At 35.3% G+C, this 25,271-nt stretch overlaps 1 protein-coding gene across 5 annotated transcripts in view; it reads left to right on the forward strand.

The window, feature by feature from the left end:
• Positions 1 to 25,271, forward strand: part of LOC123698620 (probable phospholipid-transporting ATPase IM) — an 80,265-nt gene that overhangs the window by 52,065 nt on the left and 2,929 nt on the right. For 4 of the 5 annotated variants that reach the window (XM_045645344.1, XM_045645347.1, XM_045645346.1 and 1 more), the window contains 16 exons: positions 1,785 to 1,915; positions 10,001 to 10,200; positions 11,905 to 12,123; positions 13,272 to 13,380; positions 13,866 to 14,005; positions 16,076 to 16,255; positions 16,772 to 16,882; positions 17,043 to 17,219; positions 17,759 to 17,930; positions 18,298 to 18,402; positions 18,599 to 18,751; positions 20,765 to 20,894; positions 22,911 to 23,042; positions 23,340 to 23,491; positions 23,765 to 23,988; positions 24,367 to 24,592. In XM_045645344.1, coding sequence (XP_045501300.1) covers positions 1,785 to 1,915; positions 10,001 to 10,200; positions 11,905 to 12,123; positions 13,272 to 13,380; positions 13,866 to 14,005; positions 16,076 to 16,255; positions 16,772 to 16,882; positions 17,043 to 17,219; positions 17,759 to 17,930; positions 18,298 to 18,402; positions 18,599 to 18,751; positions 20,765 to 20,894; positions 22,911 to 23,042; positions 23,340 to 23,491; positions 23,765 to 23,988; positions 24,367 to 24,592 — 2,561 coding nt within the window. The remainder of the gene's footprint in view (positions 1 to 1,784; positions 1,916 to 10,000; positions 10,201 to 11,904; positions 12,124 to 13,271; positions 13,381 to 13,865; positions 14,006 to 16,075; positions 16,256 to 16,771; positions 16,883 to 17,042; positions 17,220 to 17,758; positions 17,931 to 18,297; positions 18,403 to 18,598; positions 18,752 to 20,764; positions 20,895 to 22,910; positions 23,043 to 23,339; positions 23,492 to 23,764; positions 23,989 to 24,366; positions 24,593 to 25,271) is intronic. The other variant, XM_045645343.1, reaches the window with a different exon arrangement.

Here is a 25,271-nt window from a genome sequence, read left to right on the forward strand (position 1 = left end):
ATAAGTGACCAATTTTTTAACTGAGCGGCGATTTATTCATTCTGTTTTGACCCGATCTAATGAACGGGAAGGAAGAACCTAATATTGTTATTGGTAGAGATAAAAGTTGAGTTAGCAAATTAAAATTATAAAATATAAGGAAAAGTTATAAAACAAATTTTGAGCGTATAATCCAAATATCGTAAACGTATATTTTTGTTTTTTTCCTTGTTTATAGACTTAACTGTACTTTTGCAGTCAAATGTTTGAAATAAGCATATAAAAGTGATTAATTTCCTAAATTAGATTCTGCTATCCTTGACTTTTGAAAATGCTATAAGTTGTAAATGCATGCTGTTATTTACTTTCAAATTATAATGTCAATAAGATAAATCAAAATCTACACGTTGATGGAACTGTGCTATCAAAAAGCAATTAATTAAAAAAAATATAAGGCAACGCAATATCTCACAACTAGCTTAATAGCACCTAAACTGCTATTAATTGAATTATTTCCTTACAGAAATAATGTAACAATAAAAGCTCTCATTACATTATTTAATATTCCATTAAAATAGATTACGTTGTAGGGATGCAGTACTTTAACGATCTCCTCTTAGGCACTTTTAATCACGCGCGTTCATTCAGAAGGCGGCCGCTCAAAGGGGTTTCATAAGCTTCTTTTATTAGTCGGCAGGATTTCCTTTACACAATGAATACGGTGCGCTAGCGTCCGGAACACTTTCTTTATAATACCATAACCTTAAAGGGTAATGAAGGTTGTTAATTCAACGACAATATGTACAATAACATTATGTAAACATGCATATGTTTAATATGTAGGTCGTATAGGAATTAAAGTGTGTTGTTATAATACGTAAGTATTTAATAATTGCATATGCATTTCATATAATTAAAGATGATAAAAGTAAATATTTACATAATATATACCGTAATCTACCCCGCGATATACATTTTTTCTCTTTTTAAACTCGTCTCTCTACTTGTACCTTTAAAATATAAAAAAACTTTTATTCAATTTATATAATTGGATTGCCTGTTTGTAGAGCTTTATTTTTCTATACTAATAGAAGATTCTAAGTTCGTGGGTAGTTAAAGTTAAATGATTGCGCTTAAGAACTTTTGCTGTAGTGCTAAGCAAAACAATTTATGGTTTTTTATTTGGATAAAAGTATTAACTACTTTTTAAAACACGCTGTATGTATTTATTTATTTTGAAAGAGAAATCATTTAGATGTAAATCGCCACTTTACCATTTTTATTAATAAAGCACTATGTGCATTTCGAGCCATGAATTTTGATACTGCTTATATAATTATAAAATACTTTGGGTCAAGGGAGTAAGTTAAGATAAAATCGAGGTTGCTTATTATTTTTTCTTGCATTACTTCTCTAGAGAAATCTATTGCAAAGATCTTTTTTCCTACGGCAAACACAATTTTCCTTATTTTTAAATAGAAGCCACAACGTCAAGGACACAAAATTAATTTCAAGTCTTTTTAAATGTTTAATCAGATTTTATGCAATCTCTCGTAAATAATAACTTCAATTACGAGTTTAATAAAAAAACCTATCCTTAACGTTAATCCGTGTGTAGATAGTAGACACCCGACGGGACAATAGTCCTCTAGATTCTAGAACGTAAGCTACGCAATTCTCGTTGCATCCCTTTCTTTCATGGTGATTGAAATAGGGATAGCGATTGCTCTTTGCGAATACGATCTTTACGTTTTGTGCTCTTTGTACAATACGTATTTGTATGATAATTGTTGTTTCTTTACTAGGGAGACAAACCTGAAATGTCGTCAGTGCCTTCTGGAGACAGCTGCGATGGGACAGGACGACGCACAACTGGGCGCGTTCGACGGCGAGATCGTCTGCGAAACGCCCAACAATCTACTTAATAAGTTTGATGGTAATTTTTTTCTTATACATATTTCATTGATTTATTATTATTTGGTATCTCAGTTACTCAAATTCAGCTCTAAATCTTAGTTAGCTTGTCTAATAAGTCGTAACCAGCTTTTACCGCAGAATAAAACTGTAGAGTGTAGAGTACACAAAAACATGCCCATGTAATCTTATTGTTCTAAGACAATTTAACGATTTTTCCGCCGCAAACCACAAGTGATTGTAAAAGTAACAGGGTTCTTAAATTAGTTACCTGTAACCACGTAATAACTTCAGTGTAACTAGCTCTCATAATGAATGTTTGTTTTTTGTTTGCTGCTGACTAGATACCTACATGTAATTATGTTGTAATGTGCAGTGCAACGAGCGTGCTATTTCATTTTGCACTGAGATTATGATAGTTTATAGGAATAATTTGCACGGTAAATGTTTGTGTCATACTTTAAGTATCATTTTTGCATAAATCACATGTAAGGAATGAACAATTGTATGATAAAACAATAACCACAAAGAATATAATATATATATAGGTCAATTCTATAGGATCAATATTAATTTGAAATCCATCGAGGTCAAGACGTATCCTGACGACTGACGAACACGATATTAACGCCCGGATATGAAGGCCAGTGTTGAAGTGTATCACATTGAATATTTATGCATATTTATAAGCAAAGGACATTGTTAAGGTTGGTCAGTCCGCAAATGTAGGCTTATCTATAATATAAAAATGAATCCCAAAATGTGTTGGTAAGCGCATAACTTGAGAACGGCTTAACCGATTTCGTTAATTCTTTTTTTATAATATTCCTTGAAGTTCGAGGATGGTTCTTATGTAGAGAAAACGTGAATATGTACCACGGGCGAAGCCGGGGCGGACCGCTAGTAGTTTATACAATTGTTAATTATATAATCCTTAAATTACATATTATCGTCACTATTATTCTATCTTCATTGTCTTATAAAATATAGAGTGTATAGTCCGAATACCCTTTACAATTTATAAAATACATTTATTAGGTACTGATTCTATTCAATATAAATTAAAACGGTCTCTGTCGTTTTCAAAGATGAATTTATTTTAAATGTTCTACTTGTTATAAAACTTAAAATTTGAACGATGTTTTGAAAATTTAAATGAAAAGGTTTTCCATTACGTTGATGGACTTGGGATTGCTGCTTTTATTATTTTTATAATATTCTTTTCATTAGAACACGTGATTCGTTTTTATGCATGTTCATGCAACCATAAACTTGATTAAGTTCATTAATTAAACTATTATAATTTAATTTTGTGAATAATCTTAATGCATCTGCAATTTACTTGTTTTTGTAGTGCACTTACTAAAAATAAAATACTTACATGGATTTTGCATTCTATTACATTTGGTAATACAAGACAAGTAAAGCACTAGCTGCCACGAAATGCTCAGACGAATGAATACGCTAAAATAAACGTATATTTTTAACCGACTTCAAAAAAAAGGAGGAGGTTATCAATTCGGACGGTATATTTTTTGTTTTTTTTTTATGTATGTACACCGATTACTCCGAGGTTTCTGAACCGATTTACGTGATTCTTTTTTTGTTCGATGCGGGATGGTGTCGAATTGGTCCCATAAAAATTTTATTCGGATAGGCCCAGTAGTTTTTATTTTATGACCATTTTTGTCTGTAGGTATTTGTAAATTTTGCAAGTGCAAGTTTGAAGTCGGTTGTTTTTAACGCAGTTATCACTTGTGTTATTTCAAAATGCCATCGGTACATTTCTAGTACCTCATCGAATTCTAATAATACCGTGCCGATTGCTATGGAAATGGTATTCAACGTTTCCTGTTGGTAAATAGCAATTGTGACATTACGGATGCAATTTGCGCATAGGGATTGTATCGAATTTGTGAGAGAAATGCACCGTTTATTATCTCGGTTCGCAGCCGCAGCCTGCCTGTCGGCGATAGCTCGCTCGTTCACCGCGCTTTTTTACCTTTTGCATCGATATGCGGGCTTCAGAGGCTTGAATGCTTGTTGCGTTTTTCATGTTTTGATACTTTTACAAATGGTAGTATAGGTTTGAATGACAAATGATGATAAATATAGTGATAGGCTAAACATTATCCTACTAGTCGTATTCTACTAATATTATGAATGCGAAAGTTTGTGCTTGGATGGATGTATGTGTATGTTTGTTACTCTCGCAAATATTACTGAACCGATTACAATGATATTTAGCACACATAGAGGGTACCTAACTTGGATTAATACATAGGATAAGTTTCATCCTGGAAATCCCACTGGATGGGAACTATGCTGGTTTTTCTTTAAAAACGCGGGCGAATCTGCGGGCGGAAAGCTATTATAATATATAACTAGCTGTGCTCCGCGGTTTCACTCGCTTGGCTCCGCCCTTATTGGTCTTAGCGTGATGATATAATATATCTATATAGGCTATAATTATTATAGCCTATAGCCTTCCTCAGTAATTGGGCTATCGAACAACGAAATAATTTTTCAAATCGGATAAGTAGTTCCTGAGATTTTTTTTTTCAATCTTTATTTAACGAGCTTAATCACAAAATGAATATGTCGCTCAGGTACACACATACTTATAACTAATTTACACACTAATACATAAATTCAGTAATTTAATAATTATATCTAGCTACAAATTTAAGGAGACAGATCCGAGGCGAAACCTATATTATATAGTCTGATAATACGTTTTATTTCTTCCGAATGGGGGTTAGACAAAATAATGTTAATATCAGCAAACGTTTTCAATATGTTGTTACACTCGGATAATCGGTAGGCTGCATTACGGGAACATTCCATCAATACATGCGTTAGGTCCTCTGGAACACCGCATTGCACACAATTCGGTGACAAGACCTTCTTCATCAGGAACGCAAACTTATTTGATGGGACATGCCCGGTACGCAGCCTCATAATCAAAACTATGTCCTTTCTACAAAACCTGTGATGCTCAAACCATGGAATCCTCAGCGGCTGTGGCTGGACGGTTTTATACCATATGCCTTTTTCTTTTGAACGCGCATCAAAATATTCTTTCCATAGATTATAGCAGTAGTTTTTAATTAAACAAATGCAATTCGAGTAATAGGGTAACATATTATAATCTACTCCATCTGAAATAGCCTGTTTAGCCAACATATCTACTCGCTCGTTATGTTCAAGTCCACAGTGTGATGGAATCCACTGTAATTTTATAGTTTTGCAATTACCAGTTAAATTTAAAATATGACTTAAAATGGTGTAAGCTATAGGGGTACCTGGTAGGCCCGAAGTACAGCGGATTAAATGCTGCAACGCGCTTTTGGAGTCACTAAATATCACAATATTATTTTGGACTAACGAAGTTGCGTAGGACAGAGCCTCACAAATTGATATTAGTTCTGCTTCCATTATACAACAGTAATTGTTATTAATTTTTAGTTTTAAATTTATATCGCATTGGATGTCGTAGAATGCAGAACCGACCCCCTCCCCATCCTTGGAGCCGTCAGTGAATATTTTATAATAATTAAAATATTGATTATTAATTAAATCCATACATGCTAAGTTTAAATCTAATGAGCTATAATTTCGTTTGGCACTAATTATACTAGGAATATTAACATAAACTATATTATCTAAATTTATATTAGTGACCCAGGTATCCATTGAAAACATCTCCAATTGCCGAGTATTATGAATATTAATGTTAGATAATTTTTCAAACAGAATCACAAGTAATGGCTTTTTTTTATTGCGCCAATAATTGTTATCTTTTAATGTATATAATTCTTCTAATACATGAATAGTTACATTATTTGATCGAGCTTTGGCTTTTAGTAAAAATTTACCACCTAAATACGCCCTCCGTACGTGCAATGGAGAGAGGCTAAGTTCACTCTCCATGGCATGTATTGGAGTAGTTCTTATAAAACCACCGATTACCCTCATTGCTTGATTTTGTATCTTATCTAATTTACTTGTATACTTCTGGTAGCTAATATCATATAAAAAACATCCATAGTCTAGCCTACTCCTTATTATAGCAATGTACAATCTTCTAAGCTGTCTGGGATGAACTCCCCATGATGCCCCAGCCAGAATTTTGATAATATTTAAGTATCTAGATATTTTATTGACCAAGTTTTGAATATGTATATTCCACTTTAAAGACTGATCTAACCACATTCCCAAGTATTTAACAGCACTAACTACTTCGATTGTAGTATTATTTATATTAAGAGACATTTGTTGTCTATTGACACCTCTTTTGAAAATACAAAGCTTAGTTTTAGTTGGAGAAATATCTAAACCTAACTCACCAAGTATATTGTTTATTTTGTTTAAAGCTATTTGCAATTCCCTAGATACATACTCAACATTTTTTCCCGAAATATACAAAACATAGTCATCAGCATACTGAGAAATCATAACATTAGAAATCTGTTTGCTAACCTGGAGAGTTGCAATATTAAATAATAGAGGGGACAATGGGTCTCCCTGAGCCAAGCCTCGTCCTGTACTTCGGGATAATGTAGTATTGTCGATCTTTATATTAATATTTCTCTCCTTCAAAAAAGTCCATAAATATTTACAAAGTTTTGAGCCAGCACCGAGCTGATCTAAAATTAAAAGAAGTGCTTTAATGTCAACGTTGTTATAAGCATTTTCAATGTCAATAAAACATCCACCTGTTAGTAAATTTTTGGAAAATCCTAGCTGAATTCTACTCACTAGATTAGTGAGATTGTCAAGACAAGATTTAGTTTTTCGAAAGCCCGTAGTCTCCTCATGAAATAGATTTTTACCTTCAACTAACCATTCTAACCTATTCCTCAACATAGAATGTAAAATCTTACTAAAGCAGGACATAAGAGAAATTGGTCTTAGCGCTGAAACTGAAGAGGGATCGCGACCGACTTTAGGAATGGGAATAACATAAATTTCTCGCCACTGATAAGGAACGAAACTGAGTGTGAAAAATAAATTATATAACTCCAGTAAGATTATTAATGCATTTTCTGGTAGGTGTTTAATCATTGAATATGATATCTGATCGTCTCCGGGTGCAGTATCTTTATTTTTAATGCATCTTTTAAGTTCATTAAGTGAAAAGGATGATTCTATCTTTATATTCTTCGAGGAAAAAATTGGATTCTTTGAACATACAAAATCTGGTGACAAACTATGCAGAAGATCATTGGCTAAGCCTTCGTCTACATGAGACTTGGACACTTTATGGCCTTTCAACCACCTCATCTTACGCCATAGCTCATTTACAGAAGTAGTTTCGTCAAGTGAGGAACAGAACTTGGAAAATGCTTCATTTCTGGCTTGTCTAATTAATCTTTGGGCAATACTAATGCGTTCTTTTAATTTATTCAAATTAGCAGGGATTGGATTTTTTCTAAATAAAGTAAGAGCCAGACGTCTTTCTGCAACTACCTTTGAGAGATTAGGACTCCAATAAGGCTTAGGAATAAAACGTTTTGTGGGATCATGACGAATTTTATAAAAAGGAATATGAGCATCAGCGGCTCCATCAATAATGCTAAGAAATAGGTCATAACTTTTTTGCGGTTCATCTTCAATTATACGGAAATTTGAAATGTTATGTTCAATAAATTTACGGTATTCTATCCAGTCTGCTTTTTTATAATTTCTTTTTTTAATATAACTCGGCGATGTATTCGTGTATGAAATATTAATTTTGACTATCAAGTGATCGCTACCTAGTGATTCATTCGTTACATTCCAATCTAAATGCATTATTATATCTGACGATACAATTGAAATATCCGGTGAAGATTCCTGTAAGCTTCCGTTAACATATTTTATTCGCGTAGGTCGTCCATCATTAAGCGACACAAAATTACTTTCCATCAAAGAGTCAAAAATATTGTTACCCCTCGGATCTGTCTTACATGACCAACTTACATGGTGACCATTAAAATCACCTAGTATAATAGTTTTTTGACTACAAATAGAAAACAGTTCATCCCAATCATGTTGAGAAGTTCGTATTGACGGTGAGCAATAAACGGAGATTATGTACTCAATATATTTACAATTGAAAATTTTGATACCTACTACTTCAATGTTTGAGTTAGACAGTTGTACTGGCAGTAATTGGGCTTTGTTAGAATTGTGAGTTATGATGGCTACACCTCCATACGAATCTTCTCGATCATGACGGAATATATTAAAACCACTTATCTTAAACATAATCTCGTTATTCAGCCACGTTTCACACACAGCTGCAATGTGAATTTTTTCCGTACTTAATAACAGGTCAAGTTCTGTATGCTTAGCTCTTATACTTTGTGCATTCCATTGAATAATATTTATTTTGTTTATACCCATAATGAGCTAAACATATTTTTAAAAGGCAAACTACGTATATACTGTCCTACTACAGATGTCAACCACTCAATACATATTGTCACTCCTTGGATAATTTTGTTTTTCAAATCTACTTCCGAGTTAGTTACTAACGCATATAATTTTGTCAGTAATTGTCTATAATTTAACGTAGATCTAATTCTCTCTCTTCTCTCTTTTTTTTCATTTCTGGATTGCTCTTCGTTTTCCGATTCACCGTCTTCATCATTATTTATTGCTTCTGAGTCTGAAGAAACATCCCAATTAAATACTTCATCCTGACTTAGTTTCTTTCTCTTACTCTTCTCTTTTTTACGAGTCTGTTCCACGGGTTGAGGTACGTTCCGTTGATGCTGATTGACACTGGATCGTTTGGGAGTGCGTGCCACGCTTGCGTAAGTAGTCGAGTTAGTATCCTGAGATTGTGTGGCCTCAGATATGGACGCAGCTATCTGATTGGGTAATGCCGATATTGGGGGCATCAATTGTTCATCACTTAGTGGAGCAGGTTCAGGAGGAACATATACTTGCAACGCCTTTCTGTAAGAACAGTTGAACTCGGCCATTATAGCCCTAAGCCGTTTCTCCTTCAAGAACACCCCGCACGATCTGTCCATAGATATATGGTTCCTCGTACAGTTGACACACCTAAATGCAGTAGTTTCACAGTTCCCATGGTTCTTACCGCACTTGGGACACACTATTTTCTTATTAGGACAGGCACGTAGAACATGCCCAAATCGCCAGCACTTAGAACATTGAGTAACTGGAAATACGTATGGATCCACATTTATTTTCATCCCATAGATGTATACATATGCTGGTAATGATGAACCCTTAAATCCCAAGCGGACCGATTCACTCTCTTCCCATCCATTACCAGTATTATTTCTTCGTTTCAATCGTTTGACTGAAATAATATCACTGCTGCTCGAGATAATGTCTAATATATCTTTCTCGCTCAAATCTGCTTCCACATTCTTAATTACACCATAAGATACTACAACCTCGAGCGGCTTTTGAAACCTCCAGCCAAGCTCCTGCAGAGACTTACAATTGATTAATTCTTCCGCACTTTCAGACTTTTCAAACTGAATAAATATTTTATAGGGGTTAATATACTTAATGCGGCTCACACTACTGATGTTGTTCTCTTCTAGCAATTTAGCAAATGTAAACTGTTTAGGCAGCTTTTCGGTACTATTTATATACAGATCAACTTTTTGGGCTAACCTCTTTCCATTTCTACCTACTGTAACCCACATCTCCTCTTCATCAACTTCCCGAGCTCTTTTATTTGGCCGTGACCTAGCCTCTTCCACTTCATTTAAATTGTCCATATCGTTTTGCTGAATCATATTTTCTAATAAACAATTCTCGGAATTCTCAACATTTTGTTGAATTAAAATGTTAGTATGGTCAATATTCTCGACAATTATGTCTTCCTCCATAGTAAATAAGGTGCATTATCGAATGCATCCATTTGATAACGCACGAACCGTTCGAGCGGAACGAAACTTCTTATTCGTAATTAAACAGTAAGTACACTCGACAAACACGTTTGTTGCGAACCGTGGCTCTCAGCGAACTGCGTAGTTCCTGAGATTTAACGCGTTCAAACAAACAAACAAACTCTTCAGCTTTATAATATGTATTAGTAAAGATAAATATAGGTAAGTAAATGTATAATTCCCGTCAGGTACGCTAAGCTGGCGCGAACAGCACTTCTCGCTGGACAACGACAAGATCCTGCTGCGCGGGTGCGTGCTGCGCAACACGTCGTGGTGCTACGGCGTCGTCGTGTTCGCCGGCAAGGACACCAAGCTGATGCAGAACTCGGGCAAGACCAAGTTCAAGCGCACTAGCATAGATAGGCTACTCAATTTTCTTATTATAGGGGTGAGTTGCCTTGTTTATTAGTTTATTGGGTGGGATAACGTAGGTAATGGGTGGTAGATTCAGTAACTTCTTATATAGTGTTTAATTATTTATTGTATTGGGTAGCGTGGTAAATTCCGCGAATTCATGGATAGGCTAATTAATTTTCATTTTTTGGGATAGTGTGTAGATTTAGTCATTTTTTCTTGTTTGAATTGGTTAAAAATTGTATTTGTAATAAAGTTCATTAACTGTGGTTGGTTTAAAGATATTTTAAATGCATTCACTAGTTTAGACTGCATTCTGAGTTTAAAATATCTAAGTACTCGAATGAAAACTAGCAGTAGCTATCATGCTTTATTAAGCAAACCTAATTTAAATCATGCCCATTGAATAGTTTATATTCAAAGCATCATCATTGGCATACAGAAAATAGATGTAACTTTCAGGATGTTTTTTTTAATTAGGGTGAAGTACTGGTAACCTCTAAAAGGCAATCCGATGCTTTAAATCTCGAGGGAACATAATAGTATCGCTATAATAACTCGCTTATTACGTTAGTACTATTCAGAGAGATACATTTTACCATATCGATCCGGCTCATTCACACGGTAAGCATGGTCTGAAAACGTTCCCTGTTAACCTCTAAAACTAATTTCGTTCCGTTTATCGCAGCTTGATAGCCGATATACGTTATTAGTAATTTAGTAATTTAATAGCGTGTTTCGTGGTGCATGCTACTTTGTACATCGATACACTTGAAATGTTTATTATAGACACATACAATGTACTATCTTGCTTCATTGCGTACTTGTAGATACATATACCTACTTGAAAAAGTAATAAAATCATATTGAAAATTATTATTATTGGACACGTTATTTCTCTTAGCCAAAGGTGCTGAAACCGCCTTAAGTCATTAGTTAGTTTATTTTTAATCTTCATTTAACTAGAAGTGAACACTAGTGGTTGGAGAAGCCATATTTAAAACAAAATAGTTTAAACATTATGGTTACTCAATGTTTAATAGGAGCGTACTACTTTCCCCGTACACGTTGGTCCATTAATGCGTCATTAGACCACCTTCATAGTACGTAGACTTTGTATACTTAATGTTATATTGTTTCTTAATGGAACTTGATGTTGACAAACAAGTCGTATCATATTAATGTTGCCAGTATATTTACAATTCCTTTTTAATAAAATATCAAATAAATAAATTATTACTGGTTTCACAATGACTAAAAACAATGTAGATGCAAATGATATAATATGTATATGTTTGAATATGAAGTTTAACAAAAGTTCTGTGTTTTATAACCGACTTCTTTGAATATAGTAAAACTTCAAAGTTTGTAAATGTATTATGAACAGGTGCGATGACTAATTATTATTATTTGTACACCTACGGCCGCTTCTTTGGTATAATAGAGCGTAAGTGTTATAATAACAATTTTAAAGAGTTTGTACTAGTTTTAGTTGGTCTTCAGTGGAAGATCTGAGTTTTTAACCTGCTAGATTAGAAACTAAATTGAAGATTTAAAGGCTGTGTGATTTAAAGCCTTATACCTTTCAATACTTTTTATCTTGACCCAAAGGCCTCTTAAAGGCAATAGTAATGCATACTGTAGCTGTGCATTTAGCCCGAATAGTGCGTACCAAAGAGGCGGTCGATGCGTGTGCGCTGTCAGTGTAGAGCGATACAAAGTGGCGGTCCGCCCGCAGATAGTGCTGTTCCTGCTGTCGATGTGCGTGTTCTGCACGGTGGCGTGCGGCATCTGGGAGTGGGTGGTGGGCCGCTACTTCCAGGTGTACCTGCCGTGGGACACGCTCGTGCCCGCCGAGCCGGCGCCCGGCGCGGCCGTCATCGCGATACTCGTGTTCTTCTCGTACGCGATCGTGATGAACACCGTCGTGCCTATATCGCTCTATGTGTCCGTCGAGGTGAGTGACGCTCTCTACATCCCATACTAGGTAATATATTGTATAGGTACCTTTTATGAATAAAATAAAATAAAATAAAAATATTGTCTGACTGTTGTGGAACATGTGCCTATATCGCTCTATGTGTCCGTCGAGGAGAGTGACGCTCTCTACATCCCTCTCTAGGTATACGGTCTGACTGCTGTTTATAGAGATGTTTTACTACTAACTCGTGTAACTCTGTGCATTATGATTTATGACGCAAAAACCGTTCAGAGTGAGAGCGTTCTTGTCCCCAACTTGTCTCTTTCTAATGAGGTGACCATGGCCGAGCAAAATAAGGGACACATTCCTTGAAAAACGAGCGCGATACGCTATATTATTTAATGCATATGTAAAAGCAAACTAAAACATATTATATGTTTTACTGTGTATAAATATATAATTTCAGTAGGTAACAAAATTGAAGTCATTACATACAATGGTCTTGAGAGCAAGACTGATAAATTGTTACCATTGATGTTAAACATGAGTCATAAAAATAACAGTGAAGACTACAATAAAAGTTAATGAATGACGTCTAGGTACCCTATAAATTCTGCAATATCACACTGTAAAAATGTAATCGAGTTTTATCGCGTCCCACTTGTGTTTGAGTAAACAGTTCCGTGTAAATAAACAGAAACACTCAAAGAAAAAGACAAAATAGGTCTTAATAACTTCCGCCGTTTTATCGATACAATTCATATTTGCAGAAAAAAATATTATACAGAAAAAGTGATACTTACCAATCATTTATTTTGCGTAGCCTTGTCACGTAATTTGAATCGCCATTAAATGTAGAACGAACGTCTTTTTTAACTATTTCGGCCTTGAACATTCAGACGAAACGATATATTAGACTATATTGCAAATATGAAGGCCAAATAGAAACCCACACGGTATCTCTGTTAAAACGGACTTTGAAATAATCACAAACAATAATTCATATTTGTTTTATCTTTTGTAATATTGAAAGTGTGTTACATTTAAGTGATACTTAAAATGTTATAATTATTCTTCTTTGCTTGTAGATTTAGAATAATTTGTTATCTGTACGCGGTAACCTATTTACGCTCCTTCTAGGATATTCTCTATAAAATGTATCGATCTCTTGTTTGTCCTTGCAGGTAATAAGATTTGCGCAGAGTTTTCTAATAAACTGGGATGAAAAGATGTATTATGAGAAGACTGGGACCGCCGCCAAGGCGCGCACCACGACACTCAACGAGGAACTAGGTAAATATTCTAATAAAATCGTGACAGATATATGATTGTGCCTCATTTTCCATATCGTTACTATCGTATATCACCAAATGTAAAAATAGAAACCTATCTTCAATAACTTCTTTTATTCTTATAATTAAACGCACTCGTCTAGAACGTGGGCGTAGTTAAGAGTGCTCATCAAACGTAAATGTTCTTAGTACGTACAGTCTACACTTATAACATAATCGTAAACCTTTTGTAAAAATTAACGTTTATGTCATACAATGTGGAAGCGGACGCTAATCTATTAAAGTTAATTTCGTAATTGAATTACATTCGCAGCGAACAATGACATGAACGTTCGCATTGTGTCCCGATGGAAAATAATTAGTTGTTTACTTGCAATTAATGAATAATAGGATATTATCTCATTAATTTCTACGTTTTTCATATACGGTTGTTTATATACAACGCAGTTTATAGGACGTAAATTCATAATATGGATTAAATTTCAGGTCAAATCCAATACATTTTTTCGGACAAGACGGGTACGCTTACACAAAACATAATGACGTTCAACAAATGTTCGATAGCCGGAGTGTGTTACGGAGACGTCGTGGACGAACACACGGGAGAAACCATCGAACTTACAGACGTATGTATTTATTTAATGCATTAAAACATTACCCTTTTAAAGATTTATTTTAAGTAGATAGTCATGAGACAATTCCTTAGAAGTCACTGCATTTACGCATGTAGACTACTGAATCAAATTGAGCACCATAGTTTTGTTTACGAGCAAATTATACGATGGCACGATTTAGATATTATTCTTGATTTGCATGTTTTTTGATTCCATTAGTTATGGTTTGAAAAATTGCAGAGTGATTTTGAAATTGTTTTGTGTTTGTTGACGCTTAGGACTTCGTTTTTATTTTCAATACATTTCATAAAGTGTGTGTGTGTTTCTATGCCACTGTTTATTTGAATAAATATTTGGTTTGTAACGTTTGTACATGCAGCGATTCATGCACTCCATACACCGTTAGTGTTTAATTGGGAGAGCGTTGGCAACGTTGCCGTAAACCGTTCACTGGACATTGTGTGCGCCCCATTTGTTTGTCGATCGTTTTGAATTAGCATGAAATACGCATCTGTGATATCACAAATATAGGTATCATACAGACAGCACATAAACACACTTCAACATTCATATACTTTGTTTTGCCTTTTTGGATTACAATGCACCACATACAACCCGAATTTATAATTTTACTTATGTAATACTACGATTAAGAGCGAAGCTATATAATACTCAATTGTAATGTATTTCGACAATGTACTATAGTTAATTATGTGTATGTGTGAAAGAGATGGGTAGACATCCAGGAACCTACTTAGTCGTAATTGCCGATGTGTCACATAATATTACAACAAGCGGCGGTCTCGATCACGATTCACGTTGAAGTCGTGTCGTACGGCGAGGAGAGCAGCGCTATATCGGAGTGTCCCGTAATGTGTGCGTGTATGGTTTAGCGGCGCGGAGGGCCTGCAGGGGGTGCGGGGCCGGCGGGGGGAGGGGCGGCGGGCGGCCCCCCGGCGGGCGGGCCCCCGGCGGGCGGCCCCCCGGCGGGCACGCGCGCGCGCCTGCTGGAGCTGGAGATCGAGGCGGGCCGCAGCACGCCCGCCGCCGGCACGCCCGCACACCGACACGCGCACGTACGCACGCTTACTTGTACCGCACCAACCCCCCCCCACGAACTGATGCGTGTTGCTCCCGACTTAACTATACGATTTAACTTTGATAAATAAACTTTGACAGTATGAATATGTAGTTGAAACTGTTTTTTATACACTTATAGGAATTTTTAAAATTTATGTTGCGATAATATGAAGTGTGTAAGTCGGGAGCAATGTATATTAAAATGTTTCTTCCTTCCACGGGAAACGGGTTAACTAGTATATATGTAAAAGGAAATAAATAATACTAAGCTTGCGATTTCTATGCTGTTCCCCTAATGACTAATAACAATAAAATTTCCGACATCCTCTTATTACTTATAATACCAGTACACGTAAGACACGATTATCTTGTTCTTTTTAATGGAATGTTTACACGATAACATATTATATACGATTCTTATTACACATCATACCGTTTTAAATAATATATTCGATACATTTACTCTGTGTAATGGTGCTTTTTGTTTCCTACACATAATGCTTTGTATGTTTTGTATTGTTTGGTGTGTGCATGCAACGCTTTCTGGGTCACTAATTTTTGCCTGTAGAAATAAAAAGGATCGACTTTGTATGGCAGTTACCTTTTTTAAATTAGGAATAAGGAATTTGCTGGTCTCAAATGGTACTAGGCTTTGTGATAAATTTCTGCACAATGTGTAATGTACTTTAAAACTTTAATTATTTATAGTTTTGCATATTAATAGTAATTTTTCATTCGCATCCAAGTAGATCCATTTGCGTCGATTATTTTATTGCTTTTTGTCTGCAAAGGTACATTAGACTTGTGTGCTGTAATTTTCCACTTCAATCCATATTTTATGTTTCGCGTATTATATATAAAAAAATATAATTTATCTTACAATAACTTTTCATCAATATTTTGTATTGGCTGATACTTTTAATGCCGTATGTGGAACATAAAATTTGGTTTATCACTATTTTCCATTTCGCTTTATGTATAATATAATTCCTCTTTCCATAGAGCACAGAACCTCTGGATTTTTCTGACAATCCCGAGTACGAGCCGGAATTCAAATTCTTCGATTCGAAGCTATTGAAAGCAGTGAAACAAAGGGATTCTAATGTTCATGATTTTTTTCGTCTCCTTGCGCTATGTCATACTGTGATGCCGGAACAAAAGAATGGACGTCTCGAATATCAAGTAAGGGCTTATTAATAATTATTATGATCAGGTTTTTATAAATATAACCATGTATTAGTTATCTCCATAAAATAAATGCATGTAAAGGAGTTATGAGAAAAATATAATCTAAGAAATAACACGCGAGGCCGAGTTAAATATTAGTTTGAATGTAATAAGAATGTACTGCGATTCTACACAGCTACCTAATTGATGTAGGTAGTTGATAACAAAACGCAGCGAGTCAACGACTATTAGTATAGTGAGAGTAGTTGGGTCGAACGTCGTATAAACAACGTCCGAGCCCCTAGGCACGATTCGTACGAATGCGCCACGAGACAAAGGAAAGCGGCTTTTTATAGTATTCGACAGCTAAGCATGTTCAGACTTGAAATAATGACAACTATATTGACAACTATTCATCCACAAAAATATTAAATCAAAAGTTACGTCTAACAATAAATAAAATTAAATAATTTATTTTGTTTTACATATCCTATCTATATTTAAGTGCTCAGTAAATACATTATTTTTTAGGCCCAATCGCCAGACGAAGCGGCGCTAGTGTCAGCCGCGAGGAATTTCGGTTTTGTGTTCAGAGAGCGGTCGCCTAATACTATTACTATAGAAGTTATGGGTAAAACAGAGGTGAGACAACATTGCTATATAGGTATTTTGCAAATAAAAATTACATTGATTGAATTTTTTATTTTTATTATCGAAACTTTTCATATATGTGTGCTTGAAATTTTTCATAATATAATAAAATTGATAATAATTATGTAATAAGATGTGATTTTGGTTTCAGGTGTACGAGTTGTTGTGTATATTAGATTTTAATAATGTAAGGAAGAGAATGTCAGTGATATTGAAGAAGGATGGTGAAATTAGGTTATATACTAAAGGTGCTGATAATGTTATCTACGACAGGTTAAAAAGTAATTGTCAAGATGAAGTTAAATCTAAAACACAGGAGCATTTAAATGTAAGTATTTTTTATTAATTTTATTTTATTTATGATTTTTCATACATATTTTATAACAATACTTACAGCATATTTTATACATTAGATAACAATTTATATTTATTAAAAATAATATCTAAATTGGTACATGATTGATCCTCCTTGGTTTAGCTGTACCTAACATGTGTGCCAGAATGACACAACATAAGCTACACAAAATACATTATTTCGCCCGTGCTATCTTCGGCGGGTGTAACCACGCGTTATAGAATAACGTGCTTTTGTACTCAAAAACTAACGTATGTGCCAAGCATTAGAAGTGAAACTTTTTTGGCAACATTCAAATATACCAAAATCGCCACCTTACTCCATAACGTGACGGTATTGCCACGATTCTACCTTGAAAATTTACTCTTAACGCGCCTGAAGAAGTCACTAAGAAATGATCCACTATAACAAGAGCTCCATTCGCATTCAAAAAAATGTTCCACTATAACAAGAGCTCTACTCGCTTTCAAAAACATCGTTCCAATATAAGAAGAGCTCCGTTCCCCTTGCAGAAGTTCGCGGGCGAGGGTCTCCGCACGCTGGCGCTGGCGTGGCGGCCGCTGGAGGAGCGCGGCTTCGCGGAGTGGAAGCGCCGCCACCAGGCCGCCGCGCTCGCGCTGCACGACCGCGACGAGCGCCTCGACGCCATCTACGAGGAGATCGAGACCGACCTGCTGCTCATGGGTTAGATATACACTTGTAAAGTAACTTCGACCTTATTCCTATTCATAAAGGTCGAATTTACAATGCACTATGAACGTGAAAGGATGCGGGTTCGAGTCCCGCCTCGTGATCGATTTTTTTCTATTCTTTATATAATGCACTATGAGTTAAATTCTGATTTACAATGTGTCAAAAATTTGTCGTGTTATGAATGTTCGAAAGTGAATACTCAAGATGTAAACGCTTCGTTTAATGTAAGGCAAAAAACAGTCTAACATCGTACGCGTGAGAATCTTGTGTATTTGTTCAGTTTGATACTGAAAATTACGTATTTATAATATTTTTATTATTTATCACGCTTTTATTTATATTCAATTTTATTTTATAGGCGTGACAGCGATAGAAGACAAGTTACAAGATGGTGTGCCAGAAACGATAGCAAACCTTAGCATGGCTGGAATCAAAATATGGGTGTTGACTGGAGATAAACAAGGTCAGTATATTTTGGAAGTATGTAATTGATGATTTCAACATCTGAAAAAAATAATCCAATAATAAGTAATCAGGTGAATAAAAATATAATAGAGTCTTGTCATACAGGACAAGAAAGTTATTGCCATTATGGATCAAACGAAAAAAAGGGTCAATAAAAAATTTAATAAAATTAAATTTAATATTATATTGAATAGAAACGGCGATAAACATCGGCTACTCGTGCCAACTACTCACGGACGACATGGCGGAGGTGTTCGTGATAGACGGCGCGTCGCACGACGACGTCGACCGTCAGCTCGCCAAGTGCAGGGATTCCATACGCGTCGTCAACACTTTCCTGCCGCATGGTATGCTTGTATTTATTTTTGAGTTACGTACTTTTGATTTGTGTATATTTTAAAAATGTTATACTCCATAAGCAGTGGCGGTACGTTCATACAAGCCGAAAAGCCCGGCTTGCCTAAGGAATTCACTACGAGACAGGAAAATACCCAAATTCACTTTTGAATATTCGCGCGCAACGAGCAATTCAAAATTTGCTCAGAAATTCAATGAAAACTCACCAACGAACAATGTCGAATTCGAGTCAAACTTTTTAATTTCATCCTTCTTGCTATCTAAATAAAGTCGTACTTTGTATAAACAGTGCGGTGTCCTTCTTGAGTGACATATAGTTCTCTCGCTTGCACTCGTGGGCTTTTACCGGGCTTTGCGCTTATCTCTTCTAACGTATGAAATTTCGTTGAAGTAGCTACATACCTATCTATAGAATTCTATAGCAATTTATATGGCCAACAAAGCCGGGCTTTAACAGTGTGAAGATAGTTACGATTGCGCGTCGCGCGAACGAACGTCGTGAATATTATTGTTAGTATGGTTTAGCGCGTGATTATACCGGTGTAATTTAGGTTAAGTTTTTCGAATTTTGTGATAAAATAAGTGTCGCGACACAGATTGTATTGTAAATTGTGATGGTTTGCTTTGTACTCAGCGGGGAAGGTAAAATCATTAAACTTTACTGTAAAACAACGATTAATTTCTTCATCAAAACCAACTCCCGATTTGTGCAGTAAATAACATAAACCAAATTTTAATTGTAATGTTTACGAATTAATCGATTTCATGAATGAGAATTGGTTAGAAGAAGCCTTCTGATGAAACTTGCACATATTTTGGTATTAACGATTCTTGCTAGTTGTTCTTCCACGGAGCGTGCTTTCTCAGCGTTAAATCGAATTCATAGGTAGGTAGGTACGTATTTAAGAAATACACAAGGCCAAGAACGCCTTTCTGAATTAACAATGACTGTCATTGAGAAAGAGCTGTTAATTGAATTAAAACAATCACCTAAGTAGGTACCTACTTCTATTCTGATGTTATAAAATATTTCCTTCAGAAAGATCGGCGTTTTGAATTAGAATATAAATGATCTGTACAATTTTATAATATAATGTCATACAGTTTTATATAATTTATAGATATAGATTTTAATATGATTGTAATGGTAAACGTTTGACTCAACTGTTTGCGGGCGCGCGTGAAGAAGAATTGATTCGGTATGTTCACATTTTTTATAAGTTTTATAACGAACATAGGTACCTACTTAGTAACACAGTGTATACCTAATTCAAGAAAAGGGTACCCAGCAAACACTTCGAAAAATTTGGGCTTGCCCAGTCCTTACACACTAGGCACGCCACTGTCCATAAGTATATTTGTGCCTATTGAATTGTTACAGCAAATTCTTTGACGATTACTTATTTATTTTAATACATTTATTAAGTACTAGTGGTCCGCCCTGGCTTCGCTCGTGGTACATATTTCGCAATAAAAGGTAGCCTATGTCCTTTCTCGGGTATCAAAATATCTTCATACCAAATTTCATGCAAATTGGTTCAGTAGTTTAGGCGTGATTGAGTAACAGACAGACAGACAGAGTTACTTTCGCATTTATAATATTAGTAAGGATTTTAAAAACATAGCCGTGTAGAAGTTTCTAAATATTATTATTTACTCCTTAAAATTACCGTTGGTTTAGCGTCACAAAATCATCTATTATAAACAAAACAAAAATCATGTAAACAACACAGTTTATTAAACCACTAGATTTCCGCCTGCGGCTTCGCCCGCGTTTGCAAAGGAAAACCCGCATAGTTCCCGTTCCCGTGGGATTTCCGGGATAAAAACTATCCTATGTGTTAATCCAAGTTACCCTCTATATGTGTGCTAAATTTCATTGTAATCGGTTCAGTAGTTTTTACGTGAAAGAGTATCAAACATCCATACATCCATACATCCTTACAAACTTTCGCCTTTATAATATGTATATATATTAGATTGCAATATAATGTGCATTGCAGGCAGCACGGATCCAAAGAGCCGCGCGGCGAACGGCGCGGGCGCGCGCGCGTCGCCCGGCCGCGCCGCCAACGTGAAGCTGAACGCGCCCGCCGTGTCCGTCGTCACATTTAGGTGGGGGCTCGCGCAAAGGTACACGCACGCGCACGCTCGCCGCCGAGACGCTTCGCCATAGCCATAGCCATAGCCTTCGCTTCTGTGTCTTGTTACTGGACGAAAAAAATTTGTCAAAAAAGAAAAAAGTTTTTGTTGTGTCAAAAAAAGACAGGTTGTCCAGCTGTTGGGTACGCATCTGCCTTGTAAAAGGAGAAAAATGAGTATAAAAAGGGGGTTTTAAAAGAGATAGGTTGTAGTAGTTGGGCAGTGTTCTTGTTTTAATGGGAACTAGAGTATCAACAGAAGTGGTATAAAAGAGCGGTCGAGACAAATTACAATAATTGCTCTTCAACCGCTTCAACGAGCTGGCAGTACCGTAAATCTCTTATTTATTATGAGAAATAATTATTGTTGTAAAGCTAGTCTTTTAAAGGATCTCTTTATGATAAAAAAAAATTAAGATCTTTTATTGTACATATAATAAAAATACAGTAACAGCATGAGATAAAATCTAACGAATAACAATGCAATTCTTACCATATTTCTTTTCTATCTTCAATCACTGAAATGGCGACTACTGATCCGTGCACTCTACTTCCTGCGCACATACACAAATAAAAACAACATTTAATACTTAATAAACATCATCATCATTGTTCTTTAAGGGCCGATTTTTCAATTCCCAGATAAACAGCTAGATAGACTTTATTCTTCAGTTAACAAAATATTCAATTTTTCAATAGACGAATAGGACTTATCTATCGAATAACTACGTTATTTGAGGAATAAATCTATCTGCTGCTCCAACGGCCAGATAGCATGCTATTCGACGATTAGACGTTTGAGTTGACAATTGACGCGTCAAATTTGGGATATTTTCGTATGTAATAACATAGAGCGTAGAATTTTTACAATAAAGCCTCTTTCTATAAAATAATTATCAATTAAAATCATATTGAAATTGATGTTTTTGATAGTACCTACTGATGATCATGCCATTGAAAATTTGCCGGACGCTGCCTTTATGTCGTTTCCATCGTAAAATATATAAATTTTAACACAAATTTAATCAAAACTCTTTACTCGAATCACAACAATAATCAACAATCATAGAACACAAGATAAACTTAAAATGCACTCCTGACGTGAGTCATAATGACGGTTGTTGACAACTTGCAAGAGTTGACTCTATCCCGCTCTAACCTGACTAATTTAATATGTTTGTTTCGCCATTCCGAGAGCAGAGCTGCCAATATGGAAATATTTGGTCAGATAGTTATTCATCAAATAAATCACGATTGAAAAATAGGCGAGCCGTTATGAGTTAGATAAGCAATTGAATAAATCTATTCGAGGGGTAGTTATTAGACTGTTTATCTGGGCATTGAAAAATCGGCCCTAAATCAATTAACATACTGAAATTGTTTTGTTTTAATTTAAGGCCAAAGTTGTTGTGTCAGCTTTAGCCAAAATTTTTGTGTGTTATATGGCTTAAAGTTGAGTCCCAAGGAATAAGGAATACGCATGCCGTTATTTTTTTTTAATGAACTCCCATCTTTTTTAATTTAATGTGTAAAAGAAAATGGCATAAAATTTCAAAAATAATACATTTAGGCAAGTTAAATAAGATAATACATGCACATTCCTTAAAATAAATGTCTTAAGGGTAAATATTCTTTGTGTTTTATAAATGAATCGACGTGTAACAGTTTATCGTATGCTTTCGGAGGTATGCCTTGTTGATGTTTAATTAAATGAAAAGTTGTAATCAGATCGTCAATAGAAAATAAACTTTCAATTCGAATTTCATTCAAAATATTTTTAATTTTTGTCTATATACATACATATTATATTAAATCTCTAAATTGAAAGAGAAGAGCTTGGCAAAAGAGCCTAGAAATGTAGTTGAAATTAATTTACTTTTTTTTGTGAGTGTGAATCTGAAAGGAATAGTTATCCTTCTAATCTGATTAGACGTACTATAGTTTTATTTTCATTTGTATTGTATTCAATATTTATAAGCAAGTTTTCAATGGTGACGTCACATTACAGCAACGAGTACGCACACGGTGGCGCGGGCAGTGCGGACACGCACGAGCACAACAACGATGACTCCAATGGGTTTGCGATCGTTGTCAATGGACACTCGCTTGTACACTGCTTGCATCCAAAGCTGGAAGAAAAGTGAGTTTTTTTTATTGCACTCCATATTTCTTCATAGAAAAATTAAGAATGAACTTATGTTTCAATAATTTTCAATGAATTCTAGTGAGAATTTTATCTACAATATTCCCAGTGTATTGCAAGTGGAATGATCTATCATAAGCTAGACTTTATATTGATATGAAATTATAGAATCGCGGGGTTTATGGTTTAAATTTTTCAATTTCTTACATATTTTGTAGATAAATACTATTGTATTACTTAACTATTTGTACAACCAATACAACGTCATCAATAATAAATAAATGAATAACCCAGGTTTCTAGACGTTGTGTTACAATGTCGATCGGTGATCTGCTGCCGAGTAACGCCTCTACAGAAGGCCATGGTGGTGGAACTGATCAAGAAGAGCCGCAGAGCTGTCACACTCGCTATTGGAGACGGAGCTAATGATGTCTCTATGATTAAAGGTATATAAAATTTAACATTTAATTAATTTTACGTAAATAAGAAGTTTGAATCAATAAAGGTATGCTTTAGGATTCTTTTAACTTCAATGAAGATTTTGAATTTTAAAATAAAATAAAGTTAAAGTTATAAATCAACACTTTTTAAACTTATTGGACACATCGTTAAATTTTTATAGAAAAAAATTAAACATTAATCATGTGGATTCCGAAATAATTAAGTATTTTTTATTCCCTTGATAGTGGTAACGCTATACATGAAATTTACTTTTGCAGCCGCCCATATCGGTGTCGGAATATCCGGCCAAGAGGGAATGCAAGCGGTACTAGCGTCGGACTACTCGATAGCGCAGTTCCGATTCTTACAGCGACTACTGTTGGTGCACGGCCGGTGGTCGTACTACAGGATGTGCAAGTTCTTGAGATACTTCTTCTACAAGAACTTTGCGTTCACCGTGTGCCACTTTTGGTTCGCGTTTTTCTGTGGATTTAGCGCTCAGGTGAGAGTCAATACAATGCTTTAAATTTTAATGTAAGTATATTTTATCCAATCAAATCTTATATCATTTTATTATAACCTATAAATTTTTTAGGCGGATTAAAAAAAAATCAAAAGCTAGTTTGTTGAAAACGAAAGGAAAATCATATGACATTATGCTGATTCAATTTTCCCTTCTTTTACCTAACACGATTAAAGACGATTGTAAAAATTACAAGAATTAACATTTTATAAAGTTTATTCAACTATAGGTTACGATTGCGTATATCTGTGTTTTTATAAATTAGCAAAATATATTATAATGTATATAAAATATAAATATAATAGTTTGTTTTAATTATAAGTGTGCAACAAATAAATTTCAAATGTGCATTCGCAGACGGTGTTCGACGAGATGTTCATATCGGTGTACAACCTGTTCTACACGTCGCTGCCCGTGTTGGCGCTCGGCGTGTTCGAGCAGGACGTGTCCGACGCGACCTCGCTGCAGTTCCCCAAGCTGTATGCGCCGGGACATACAAGCGAACTGTTCAATAAGACGGAGTTCATAAAGTCCACGCTGCACGGGTGTTTCACATCGCTCGTGCTGTTTCTCATTCCTTATGGTGAGTTTGGTGTATGTGCTCGCAAATGTACGTACACGCGTATATGTGCACGTACATTTTCACACTTACAGCACACGTTCAAGATTACACACATTGTTACACGAGACTTTGCTGCATTCATAAACAAATAATGTCGTGGCCATATCGTAGATTTGAAACAAAGATAGAAATGATCGATGTGGATCCATCATTGAATGTCTATTGGCCACATCATGATGTTGTTTGAGCATATCAATGACTAGCTGAGCCCCGCGGTTTCATCCGCGTGGCTTAGCTCCTGTTGGTCTTATCGTGATGATATATAGCCTCGATAAATGAACTATCTAACACCGAAAGAATTTTTAAAATCGGATAAGTAGTTCCCCAGAAAATAGCGCGTTCAAACAAACAAACAAACTCTTCAGCTTTATAATATTAGTAAAGATAAGAAATCGTTTCTCGATATGGGCAACTAAACGCGCGGTTTTTTCATGAAATGGTCAAATCGATGTGTGACAATTTAACGATATGGTCAAACTAAGTAGGCCACATCGCATTTCATGAAATGATCAAATATTTCATGAAGTGAGCAAATCTACGATATGGCCACGACATATACACGATAACAAAAATGAAACTGAACTTTGATGGCAGTTTTGTTTTCATCGGGAAAATCATGTTATGTTTTAAATGAATATGT

The sequence above is a fragment of the Colias croceus genome, chromosome 16 (genome assembly GCF_905220415.1).
Source record: "Colias croceus chromosome 16, ilColCroc2.1".
NCBI classification, from domain to species: Eukaryota; Metazoa; Arthropoda; class Insecta; order Lepidoptera; family Pieridae; genus Colias; species Colias croceus.